The sequence below is a fragment of the Macrobrachium nipponense genome, chromosome 10 (assembly GCF_015104395.2).
Source record: "Macrobrachium nipponense isolate FS-2020 chromosome 10, ASM1510439v2, whole genome shotgun sequence".
Lineage (NCBI taxonomy): Eukaryota > Metazoa > Arthropoda > Malacostraca > Decapoda > Palaemonidae > Macrobrachium > Macrobrachium nipponense.
The window spans coordinates 72,172,474-72,186,331 of NC_087204.1; the positions used below are offsets into that span (position 1 = coordinate 72,172,474).

Consider the following 13,858-nt stretch of genomic DNA (forward strand, 5'->3'; position numbering starts at 1 on the left):
CGTTGGGGAGATCTCACGTCCCAGGAATTCCATATTCTCTAAGCCAAAGGAACACTTGTCGAATCTGACAATCAACCCATTCTCCTGAAGGTGTTTCGGCACGGCCCGGATGTATCCCAGGTGCTCTTCTGGGAACCTGGAAAAGATCAGGATATCATCAACATAGCAGATGCAGAAAGGTAGGTTCCCCAGGATGCTGTCCATCAATTGTTGGAATGTGGCCCCAGCATTCCTGAGGCTGAAGGTAGAGTAGGAGAAGGTGTATGTTCTGAACAGTATGATGATGGCCGTCTTTGGAAGTCGTCAGGATGTACTGGCACCTGAAAATAGGATTTAAGTAGATCCATTTTAGTAAATATTTTGGCGCCATGGAGGGCTCCTGTCAGGTCCTGCATGTTTGACAGGGGGTAATGGTCAGGTGTTGTAACCAGGTTCAATCGACGCTAGTCCCCATAGGGCATCCAGGAACCGTCTGGCTTCTTCACCATGTGGAGGGGAATGTCCATGGGCTTGGTGCCTTCTTGCAAATACCCATTCTTTCCATTTCTGCAAATGCTTGTTTAACATCCTGGAGCTTCTTGGGCAGCAGGCGGTGAAACTTGGCATGTGTCAGTGGGCCCCGTGGTGTTGATGTGGTGATAGATGCTGTGCTTGGCGTGTGTTCCCGGCACCTGGCGTAGCTCTGGCTTGAAGATGTCTGGGAATTCACGCAGGAGGGCGCTGTATTTGGACGACGCAGCAGCACATACAGAGGGCATTAACGGGCCGGTGGCGGGTGGATGGGAGTGGCAGGCTCTGGTGTCTAGAAGGCATTTATGGCCGGCGTCCACCAGCAAACTATGTTCTGCCAGGAAATTGGCACCCGGTGGAGGAACCTGACGTCCGCAATGACGAAGGGCCATTCATACTTATGACACAGAATGAATATTCTGCAGGGCTGGGTTCTGTAGCAGCATATGGGGCTTCCATATGCAGCTACTAGTGTGCCAAGGAAGGTCTCTACACTACCAGTGATGATGAGATAAACTGGGAGTATATAATTTTTGCTGAAATACCTTGTTCATGTGGCTTCAAGAAACACATAAGATAGCTCAAAAAAAAATCCGATTAGGTTCACTTTGCTCGCCAAACTGTCTTTGCCCCCCGCCCCCCCCCCCCCCCCCCCCCCCCCCCCCCTCCACCCGCACAAAAATCTGAAATGACATCTCTGGTCGGAAGTCAAATTTAGTCCCACGAAATTTATTGTGAAAATTATTTAATTGATCAAAGGACAAGATTAGTTTAATTACACATTGATATTGAAGAATATTGACGGCTTAATGTATTATTCATCAGGTGTAGGAGACAAACTGACGACATCTCAGTACAGTACAATACGTTGGGTCAAGATTCGAGCGGCAGCAAAGCCAACTTCAAAATGCTTTGCTCTCATGAAGCTGAGTTGAGAATAAAATTAGAACTCATGGACTCTTGGGTATGGTATACATTTTCCTTACTTTGCAAAATAATTATCTTTGGTACGTTGACTAAATCTACTTAATTCCAATTTAATTTTTTCAAAGTAAAGCAACTTTCAAAGAGAATATTATTTATTGATAAGTAAATAATCTGGCACCTGCATATGGCAATATTTCCAAAAAGCACAATGAATTAAGAAACTACGCCAATTCTTCGTGGGCTGACTCTACAGTAAGATTTCAAGCATTCAAACAAACATTCATACCACCACCCACATTCCTATCCCCCTTCCCCCTTCCATAACATACATCCATTCACACCAAAAAAACACACACAAATGATCGCGGGCACACATTCTCTCTCTCTCTCTCTCTCTCTCTCTCTCTCTCTCTCTCTCTCTCTCTCTCTCATTTTCACTTTTCTTATGCCTAGTTTCTGAATAGTATCCCCCTTGGGACTCGGGAGTCTGTGAAGACTGGGAGGAGGAAGAGGATTACGCCTGGCTCCGAAGCAGAGCAGCGCTTCCCGTAATTACAGTGGATGTTTTCTGTTCGGTAATGAGATGAAAATTTTGGTTATAAATGAAAGTGAAGAGAAGGACAGGCAGGGTTACGAACCTTTTCAACCCTTGCGGTACCCATCAGTAGCGAGAAAAGTTCTACAGCAGAAAGTGCGGGATGAGTTGTAGAGAACAAGGAAAGAAACTGGGAACATTTGCAGATCGAGAGAAAGGATGAAAATCTGAGGAGGATACTCCAAAGATTTCACTTACTTAGGAAAGACGAAAATTTTTTATGTGAGATTTGAAAGGACAGCTATTATTCAAACCGAACAGCAGACGCTGCTTTGGGCCGGGAGTTTTGGGTGAGGTGGGGTTGGGTGCATTTCAACAGTGTGTCTGTCGACAGGCTTTCCTGTCTTTTGCTTGAAGAAAATTGTTGAGTAATGCGACTGTCGGAGGAGGAAGGAGAAGGGTATGAGGTGTGGGTGGAGGAAGGGATAGAATCAGATTTAGAAGGTGGATTAGTTGTCTTGTAGTCGACTTATCTTCTTGGAGTCTGCAGCTGCTTCCGATGTGTGGTGTCTCAGTGAATTCGATAAAACTAACGAGTTAGATATTTGCCAACAGCAATTAGGATATAACTGAAAACAGGATAATCCAAGACCACAAGAACTGACTGAAAAAAAGATATGAATATTGAATAAAGAAAATTCATAGCATTGAAAAGGACTGATGCTGAACTAGAGTCTGAAATAAGGCAAAATTTGATTAAAGTATGAAGGTAAACGCCATGTATACAAAAGTGTTCGTGCAGTTTCAGTTATAAAAATGAAAATAATCAGTTTTATCATGACTGATGGTCTCTGAAATAAGGACTATTTGAATTGATGAGACAGAAGGTACCTTAAATAAACAACAAGGATTGTTATATATAAAGGGTCTTTGTTCTGGTAAAGTAAGAAATTCATTCGTGTCATAAAGAAGTTTGTAAAAAAGAAAAATGTGGAAGAACCATGCAACTGAAACTCCCCTTGACGGTTATTCTACTTCTGCGATCAATTTGAAAAATGTGGGTAAATAAAAGGGAATATAAATTGGTTTTAAATGTTACTTGGGTTGCTTTTGTTAGGGAGCTAAAGACCTTCGCATCGTAACTAAAGGCAACTCTTCGGTGCATAAGAAAATTTGGGTTTTTCTATTCTAAGTACCATTCTTACTTGAACCCCATATGTAAAAGAAAATATTTCCTTCCTTAGCAGACTCTGCATGTTCTAACATAAACTCTGGGGCGTCATTTGTTGGGCAATTGCGTCTCCCCCTCCCCCCTACCCCCCACCCCCACCCCCAACAACTAACAGTTGGTTTGTCCCATTAGCCTTTGAAATAATAATAGTAAAATTCACTCCAAGGTGTGTGTCTGTGTGTGTGTGTGTGTGTTTGAGATGGAGAGGGACCTCTGGTTGAAACGACCAAGACTTGATCGCGTTCTAGCGTGTAAGGATTGCATCATGAGACAGGGTGTTGCTTAATTGTGCCTAGATCTCGCTAGTTTTCGTGAGTTTGAGCAGAGAAAAAATGATCCCAGCTTTAGTCGAAAAGTTTAGCAGATCGAGTATTCTATATAAAAAAAAATCCAATAAATGAAAGATTTTTTCTAAGTGAGAACGGCTAAGTTTTTAGCGCGAAACAGCTGAACTAGGATCCTATGGAGAGCCGTGCCATTAACAAATGTAAACAAGACACTATATAAGATCGTAATAAGACTGTAAAGACAGTCACAAAGAATAATTAGTCTTAGGTTATCATTTTTCTCTTTCAAATTCCAAATTCAGTTAAGTTTATTATTGTGTGCTATACATTCACTACACTACAGTAATAGTAATAATAACAAATACCTTTACAACAAAGAGAACCTCAATAACAAGAGGTATATATTATGTTTTCTGTTACGAATAGAACTTATTTATGAACAATAACACTGAGCTGAGGATGATGATAGCTAATATGGTATGAGTGATTTATTTGAGTGTTAGTTGTAAGGATGTACAACTCTTAATTCATAACATGAAAATGGACACGAGTTTCGTTTTTTCCTTGCAATTACAGAAACTTTTTGGATTATTATAAATGATTATATTATATTATTATAATATTACTATTATAAAATAGTAGATTCACATCAACCTTGCATTTGATGTGTAGGCCCTCCCATTACGACGCTCCTGATTGGCTGTTGATAAGCCAGTCACAGGGCTGGAAACTCTCAGTCTCTCGAGAGAGTTCAGATAGGCGGGATGTGTGTTCCTCCTCTCCTGAGAGATACGTCTTTCAAACGTATACCTCAGGAGAAGTGGAACATATATCCTGCCCATGTGAACTCTCGAGAGAGACTGAGAGTTTCCAGCCCTGTGATTGGCTTATCAACAGCCAATCTAGAGCGTCGCAAGGGACGGGCCTAGACATCAAATGCACGGTTGATGTGAATCTACTGTAGCCGGCAAGCGCCTGGCGCCAGGCACCCGTAAGCCAGCATTGTTTGAAGTGTAATGTCATAGTTATTTTTCATCGCGGAAGAAACGTAAGAGCATACTTGGAATCCTCGGGAAATGTTCTGTTAGAAAAATGTTTTTATTTTCTTTACAACAAATATTAAAGAAGTTAGCATACGGCCGGACATTCGGATCAGAACTGAACCCGGATTAGGCTCATCCCATAATACCATCGTTATTTTTCATCGCAACTTTATGTTTAATGTATATATATATATATATATATATATATGTGTGTAGGTGTGACTTGTGTCGTGTGTGTGTAATATATCTCCGTTGTTATATCATCATTTATATTGTATTTTTTAATAAAAGATAAATTGACCTTACACTTTCCATCCCTTGAGTACTAGAATCAGACTTTCTCTTTACTCCTATATTTTCGTTCCTATTTCTAGCTTTGCGTAACTATATATATATATATATATATATATATATATATATATATATATGTATATATATATATATATATAATATATATATATATATATATATATATATATATATGATATTTTATGTGGGTTGGTGTGGCACACCTGTTTGCCTCTTTATTGATCAATACAGCCCTTACAATTTGTTCTGGGATCAAATAGCCTATATGCTCCACCTGCATGTCTTATTGCAATATTCATCTCAGGTCTAAGAAAGCTTAAGCAATTTCTCAGGTATGTTGGTTCCCCATATTTTAGTGCTAAAGACTGTAAGGAGTATTTTTTATTCTTGCTTTTACTGGGAGCCAATGTTGTTCAATTAGTGGTGGGGTTATTCTGTCACGGGAGCGTAGTCCTTTTATTAATCTGGCCGCTCTATTTTGTACTCCTTGTAATTTTCTTAGTAAGTAGTTGGGGAGACCGTAGTATATAACGTTGCAGTAGTCAGGCATCGAAAGTATTTGGTTGCAATTTGCTGATTTAAGAGTATGTTCTTTTAGGTATTTTTCTAATAAATCCAATGTTTGTAATGTGATAGTTACAAGTTTTTGCAATATGCCATATATGGTTCGTCATTGACAATTTATTGTCAATAAACACTCCCAAGTTCCTCACTGTTGCTACAGTAGTTGTTGTTGACGAACCAATTGTTATTCTTTTGAAGTGTTCATATTTTCGTAGTGCGTTGTCAGATCCAAATAAAATACACTCAGTTTTGTCTTCATTGAGTTTCAATTTCTTCGCCGACATCCATTTTTTATATTTTTGTTACCAAATAGCAGAGGACCCAGAACGCTGCCTTGGTGCACTTCTTTCGTTAGGTCTTTCCTTTCGGATATCACACAACGTACCACTGCAACCTTACTGTTTTCTAAGCAGCTTTTATACCATTTGTGTGGATCATCTTCGATGCCTTCTTCGATGCCTACTGCTCTCGGAACTTCAAGCAGCAGATTGTGGTCAACTGTGTCGAGCATAACCAGGATGCCACATTTTCCATTTACTATAAATTTTACCATATTTATAATTGCGCACAATATGGACTCTGTTGAATGGTTTTTTCTGTACGCTGACTGATCTTCAAGTATAATGTTGAGTTGCTCCAAGTGTTTCCACATTTGTTTGTGAAGTACCATTTCTATAAATTTTGATAATTACGGTAGGTTCAATATTGGTCTACAGAAGTTTAGATTTTCGTAGTCGCGGTTTCCTTTATAGGCCGGCTTTACACAAGCAAGAATTTCGCTATCTGGGAAGGATGCCTGTGCTAAACTCATTTCGACAATATCCAAAATAATGCTCCTCCAATTGATCAAAGTATTTTGCCTCTATTTTAAATCACTTCTGGGAAAGGGGTGATTTTCACAGTATGAGTTTTTTTTTTCATGATTTTTTAAAGATTCGGGTTTAGTTTTTTAAATTTACTGAATTTGCTATTTCTTATTTGATATTTCTTAAAGTTTGTTTTATACAACATGTGCACTTCAAATTAACGCTGACCTCTTTTTCTGGTTTGGGAGGTTAAATGTTGATGTGGTGTTTCAGCAGTTGTTGTTCGATTGTGCTGGGAGGAGCGTTTTGTTAACAAGTTCTTGAGAGTATGTTTCTTTTATCTTGTTGATAATGTTGATGCAAATGTATATATTTGTTTGTTAATACGTTTATTTTTATGGGATTTCTCTTAATTGACCATACCCTTTCATTGGTTGAATGGAGTTTTGTTATATTTATATTACGTACTACTACTACAGTACGCAGTCCACAAAAAAAATGACATTTTAAGAGAGGATCGAAACTGTAAACCCAACCTTAGGGACGTTACGTACCAGGGCACCTTCGCTCTCCTCTCTTGCATAAAGGGGTGTGAGAGGATGGACGCATTCTGGTCGACTACAAGTATAAACATTTTTAGAAAAAGAAATATAACCAACGCTTTGCATGTAATTATTATTATTATTATTATTATTATTATTATTATTATTATTATTATTATTATTATTATAAAAAGAATAGATATCTGGATGCCGTTGAGTGTATGTTGGTCTGTCAAAATTAAATATAAACTCCGGCATTCAGACAACCATTCTCTTTATTTGAGTGTGCCTAAAAGGGCGTCTTCTTCAGAAATATTATTATTATTATTATTATTATTATTATTATTATTATTATTATTATTCAAATTAAATCAACAGAAAAGGTCATCAATTACAGAGGTGAGTGAGAGAAAAACAGAACGAGGAAGACCAGGCTTATGGATCCTGCTTATAAGTTGAGAAGACAGACTCAGCGTAGAGAAAACGAGCGAAGACAAATGCGAGTCTGAAAATCCAAGGCACTACGTAGTGCTTTGCTCTTTGAAGCGCCCTCCAACCTGTCCGATGCGAATACTCAGGTGGCACTTGTTACTTTGATGTGAAAGCTTTCTCAAGATGGTGCATCTGCTTTAGTAATATTGCTCGGAAGACACTTTCGACAGTTTTACAGTGTTGAGGGTGAAAGACTTTGCCTCAGCTTGGGTGGTTGGTTTGGAATGCTTAGTTGCTTACCATTATATATTTTAAAGTCACTTTGGAGCGACTGTGAATGTGTACGCTTGTTTGCGCGTGTGCGTGAGACCTCAAGTTTTCTTGTAAGAAGTCCCCTTAGTAGCGTTCATCCCAAATTCATTCTTTTTGAGGCCGTTGCCTTCCTTTAATATTCAAATGCCCGATTGTTGGAGATATTTATCAAAAGGTAACTAAACTTGAGTCTCAATAGCCTCAGCATTTTCACACTTGGGCTCTGAGAACATTTTCAGTGTCTGAGATCGTAGAGAGTTCGTGGAGTATTTTGAAACTAATAATGAATTTGAGAGTGGATCACCTTCAGAGTATCAGAGAAAGTATGATTATGGATAGAGTCTTGTAACTTTTTTTAAAGCGTTTGGACGGCTTTACTAGATTATGAAAGCATTCGTTGTATATAGATGTATGTGTATACTTCAGTAGGTTATGAGGGCAGTTAAAAGCGATGATTTTTAGTTTTTTTTTATAATTTGAGAAGTTTTTCCGTATTTTGAGAGTTTCAGAATATTTTAAAGCATTGGAAACAAGGTGCCTGTTTCAGAGAGTATTTGGAACATTTTAAAAGGTTTGTAATAGCAACTGAGATACTAGACTGATTTTGAGTTGAACGTAGTATTTGTGTTTATGTTAAGCTCATCCGAGTTCCTGGGAGCATTTGATATTGGAGCTTTGAAGGTTTCATCTAAGAGCCATTTAAAGTTCCTTGAGCAATTCCTCCTTGCACTTTATAAAAGCCTTGATCTTACACTATTCTGCAGATACTCCCAAACTTCAAGAAGTCGAGTCAATTAGTTAAGTACTTCCTGGGCAGAGGTTTCCAGTTGCGCAGAGGAAATTTTTCCGATAGTTCAGATGCCAAACAGATCATTCAATAGTGTTTCAGCAAAAGATCTCATCAGTAGTTGTTGTTTTGAAAGTTATTTGTTTCATTGATGGATTGTTTACCGTCCTGTCACACCTAATAATAGACCCGTCTGTCTCTCTCATCTGTTTTTCCGTTCCACCGTCAGTCCGCTATGATTGACAACATTTTTCAGTTATTTTAATATAGTAGAAGATAAAAACTTCAAATTGTCACACAGATCAGGAGTCGCATAGGAACTTGGCATTTGCATTAACTTTTGGACAGTATGAGATAGACTGCGTGTTTGACAGGCACATTCCACTAATGAATTCGATCTTCAGTGTGAGGTCAAGGTTGAGGTCACACAAAGAATTCTGAGGCATCACAAATGAATCTTGTTTAGTTTCTATCAGTTCGGGTGTTTTTTTTTTATTTAGAATTTTTTTTTAAATAAACATATATATACTATATATTATTTGTATTTATTTATTCTCCCGCCTATTTAAGAACGTTGATGTGCAAATGCTTGCTTGCTTGTATAAAGAAATGTAGTCGTTTAAGGTCAACCATCATACAGTAATATACCTATCGATTTGACTTTCTGGCAAACCTTATGGAATGGGAACCTTTAGGGCGTGTTCATTCGATCAGTATGTTGCAAGCGTCAAAACATCATTTAACATTAATTCTAAAAGTTAGACTGTTAAGATTTTCTGAATATTTATATCTCTTGAATGGTGAATTCTACGATTTAACTTTTGAGTTGAAAGAAAAATGGCGGGGGCGGTTTTCCTTAGGAGGTGTGTATGAATAATCATCTGTATAGCTGCCGTATTTTAATCCTGATCACCACATGATGATTATTATAATGTTAGTGGTATTTCTTACTGCTTACTATTATCGTTGTTATTTGGATATATCAATTGTATAAAATTTTATTTTCACATGATGCCGAAGTACGATATTTCTTTAGCATTAATATGAAGATTTTGTGACTTTTTGAAATATTAAAATTTCGCCTTTTCTTCTTCTGAAATGCAGAGAATATTGTGTACTTTTCGTTTCAGAAATTTCTTACCTTAAAGATAACCTATTTTTGGGGTAATATTTATTTATAATTTATTTTTCTGTTTCAGACACGTTGGCCACTGGCGTATCATTTAACCTTCACCAAGAACAAGAAAAAATGAGTATCACGAGTCTTGATCCACTCTGCTACGACTGAAGAAAACGGGAGACTTGAAAATAACAGAAAACGGGAAGGAAACAATCGAAGAAAAAGTGGACGTTCTCTTACATCTCTAATTGAGGCTCTTCGTGGCCGTGAAGAGTCGAGGGAAGGGAATAAGACCACGAACATGAAATGGTGTGGAATGACACTCGTGCGTGTGTGCCTAGCAAACGAGCCTGACCTCCTCCTCTTCTTCTTCTTCTGCTTCTGCTGGGGGAGATTCACTCGTCTGTTGCTGGGGTCGTCGTCTCTACCTTCCTCAGGAACTAGCCGACCGATGTGGTGGTAGCCCCGTCAAGGGTAGAGGGTAGGGAGAATCCTGCACGATTCCCTTTTCACTAGCCTGTTTCTTTCTCCTTCTCTTTCTCCTCTCCCTCTTTTTATCTCTCGTTTCTTACCACTGCCTTTTCCCCGCTTCCTGCCCGTCGAGAGTATTCTCGCCAGATTCCTCCTCCCACTCTTCTTCCTCTTCCTCCTCCTCCTCCTCCTCCTCCTGGCGCCCCCTCATGAGGAGGCCTCGTGAGGTCTTCGTGTCTCGGGGAAGTCGGCCCTAACGCCACCTGCTGTAAGGGCCGAATAACGATGGTTGGGCCCCCGAAATGGGATGTGGACGAAGTACCCTTGGCAGCGATAGTCCAAAGAAGAGTAAGAAGAAAGGTAAGCGATTTAAGTTTCGTTTTTAATCCGCTTTGCAGGACGTCGAGTGTGGGATGTGGGTAACTTGACCTCAGCCCCACCGCCCCCACCGCCGTCGTAGTACGCTTCCACACCCCCACAGCCGCCCTCACATCACCTATACATTAGCTCCAACACCCACCCACTGTTTCCTGTTACAGGAATGATAGCTTCCGTATTCTTAAAAATAAAATAATAATGTTAATAATCTAGTTTGTTTGTATCGAGAACAATCTTCAAAATTCGTTTTTATTGGCACTTTAATATCAATGTAAAATCTTTACTGCTATTTTTTTTACTTTTTGATAATCATATTTATACTCCTTAAAAATTAGAGAGCATTTTCAATAGCAAAGAAACCGAATGTTTAGATGTTTTATTTTCTGTTTTGTGCTTGTCGACTGCATTCGTATTCATGCTTGGCAACATTACCTTTAAAGGTTATTCTATTCTGGGAGCTGTAATTTATTTTATGGCGTATATCTGTGTACACTTTTGTTATGTTTAATATCCCTCTCAAAGCGATAGGAAATACAACAAAGGCACTCTCTCTCTCTCTCTCTCTCTCTCTCTCTCTCTCTCTCTCTCTCTCTCTCTCTCTCTCTCTCTCATTCCATTCCATTATTTTCTCAATAACTCTTTTGATAACGGTTTGAATTTAGCCTTATTTTACACACTGTCTTTATGAAGCCCAAATTAAATTTGTTTTTCGTCAGATGAGATTTTCGTTGCAGAACGGGGATTATAAGAGTTCCAATACGTAAACAAATGTAGCTTAATTGATCTTGCGCCAAACATTCTCTCGGTTCTTTCTCATTCGAAATGCCTAGCGAGCTGCCTGTCACCTGGTGGGAGGCAGTGATGTTTGTCAGTGCGGTCTGACTCGTCTCTCGTCCAGTTTTCAAGCGTTGCTTACAGTTTTCTTGTGTATTGAATGGTGCTCTTGATGTTTTTCTCTTCATTTGCATATGAATTTCAAAATAGAAACCATTTTCTTATGAATGTCAGAAAATAAATATGTTAAAAGCCATAAAAAATTGTATAGCGACAAATTCCACTTTCCATTTTTTTTTTATTTGAATGTTTGAAAGAAATGGCCCGCATTACTGCCTTAGGATTGCTGTCACTCATACACTAATAGTCCATTCCTTAGTATAAGGTGGTACTATGTTTAACCTTTGACTGCGGAATAATCCAGAAATTGCCTGTGCAGAAGCATCCAGAGCACCAGCTGTCTTATAAACCCGCACAGGGAGCTAATCAGCAACACTTTCATCCCCCAACTCGTATTGCGCCGCTCAAACAGGGATATTGAAGGCAAGGTCTAGACCTTGATTGAAGGTAACACCAAATCATCCATTGAACATCACGTTTGCATGGTTTAAAGACAAACTAGCTTTATGAATTATAAATGGAGACTTGAAGGCTCCCATACTTACTTAGTATTGTATAACTGAATCCCGAAAGTTTGGAACGTGATAAATGCATAAATAAAAGTATAAGCCACGAAGGAAAGGTAAACAACGGAGTTTCTCCAAGATCTTTCGACTCAATGTCTTTTACTTAGCAGACAAACTGACATACATGAGAAACTGAGAGTACAAGGAAGGGTCGTATAGGTGACAGATGGGGATTAGGAGGAGATTAGTACCTAGAACCCAACACACCTGCAGAATGAGTAACCTTTCTAAACAAGCATAAACATGGGTAAAATTTAAGAACAAAAAGATTAAGTCCAACTTCTCAGACACAGGGACAAGACAATTAAAGGATTATACAGGGCGGCATCTGACCACATTCAGATCTTTGGTAAACAAAAACTTATTCACGAAACATTAAACATACATATACAAAGAAAATATCTATAAGACAACTAATTTGTATTTAAGTCTGTGATTATATCTTTGAGGTCATTCTTAAACATGTTACAAATACAAGGGTCTCAATGAAACAGACCACGACTAATATCAAAATTACAATGGGAAGTAAGTTGTATAATGGCAGATTCTAAAAGATTTCATGATAAGACATCTTTTGATCTTGCAATTTCTGAACTACCAATCCAATTTATCCAGTGGTTGTTTTTACTTAAATGAATGAATATTGCATTATATATATATATATATATATATATATATATATATATAATATATTTACTGATAGGTTGGAGGCTGCGTGATATGCACCCAGATGTATATAGACAAAGACAGCGGCCTCAGTGAAGTTAATACTTTGAGCTGAGGATAATGCTTTACATCAACAATAAAGTCACGTATGTTAATACATAAAGGAAAAAGTTACGTTAAGTAAACAATGAGCCAGAAGGTGTTCTTTAATATCGTAAATGACAGAACATTTTGAAATAACATTACATGACAAAAACCAATTGCGTGGTAATATACAGGGAATATAAGGTAAAAGGTATTACCCGTGTAGGTTGAAAGGGAAGCCATTTCGTTAATAAAAATAAAAAGAAAAAAAAAAAAGAGAGTTGCATGTGAGCATTAATGGACAGAAAACTTCTCGTGTTATTAGGATATTAAGCCTTTCGTGACTGTCCTTTTGATGAAAAAATGTGTTGACTCGGTGATTTTTGAGAACGTCAAGGGTGATAACAGGAAGCCAGGCTCCCAACTGAGGGAGACTGTAAACACTAGTTTTATTATTATTATTATTATTATTATTATTATTATTATTATTATTATTATTATTATTATTATTATTATTATTATTATTATCATGCACAGACTTTCTCACACACACACACATGACGTGCTATTACAATGCAATTATTTAGGACGACTAACATTGAAAGTAATATTATTTAGACTTGGTGAGGATGAATCTCAGTAGATTGCCTGTTAAGCAGTGAAATAGTTCAAGAGTGTACTATATGTACTACGTAAGGTAAGTGAGGTGGCTTGGCCTACTAATTTATTTAGCAATTCCATGAAGCTGTCCTGATCAGGTGTAATATGTTCCAGTGGATGTATTTTTATTTATAGTGAGAGAAATACTGGTCTTTTAGTACAAGTTGATAATGTTAGCAATCTTATCCTCGGATTTATCAGACCTTTTGTATCTAAGGCGACTGAATATGGAAGGGTTATAAATTAAGACAAAATATGAAATTGTAACTGTAGATATAATTAGGTAATTTAATTAATAGTGGTATTGCAAATCATTTTATTACCAACATCAAAAGTCTCTCTCTCTCTCTCTCTCTCTCTCTCTCTCTCTCTCTCTCTCTCTCTATAATAGTTATTAGCTTCTTAATAATGATTATTGCTGATGCTGTGGTTGGGGTAATGAACAACCAACCCCTCTGCCTCTCAGCTTGAATGAATAATAACCGAAGTTTAAGCAATGCCCATGTATCAGGGGTTTGGGTCTGAAAGTCAGAGGTTGCCGATGGGGGAAGGCGGGGAGTGGGGTCGGTGGTGGGGTGGAAGGCGAAGTGTGGGGAGGGGGCAGGGGGGGGGGTAGAACTGAATTTAGGAGGTCATGCGAGGAAGGGAGTGGAAAGATATCAACAATCGCCTTTAATAAGGTGGTATGAGTGTTGACAATGGTCGTCCGTCGCCAGTATTGGAGAAATAGTTAC

General features: G+C 38.2%; 1 protein-coding gene across 8 annotated transcripts in view; it reads left to right on the forward strand.

Moving 5' to 3' along the window:
• LOC135223682 (uncharacterized) overlaps window positions 1-13,858 on the forward strand; it is a 283,252-nt gene that overhangs the window by 238,368 nt on the left and 31,026 nt on the right. For 7 of the 8 annotated variants that reach the window (XM_064262368.1, XM_064262370.1, XM_064262366.1 and 4 more), the window contains one exon: window positions 9,485-10,236. In XM_064262368.1, coding sequence (XP_064118438.1) covers window positions 10,179-10,236 — 58 coding nt within the window. In that variant the 5' untranslated portion in view covers window positions 9,485-10,178. Of the gene's footprint in view, window positions 1-1,346; window positions 1,475-9,484; window positions 10,237-13,858 lie in introns of those variants that run through there. The other variant, XM_064262372.1, reaches the window with a different exon arrangement.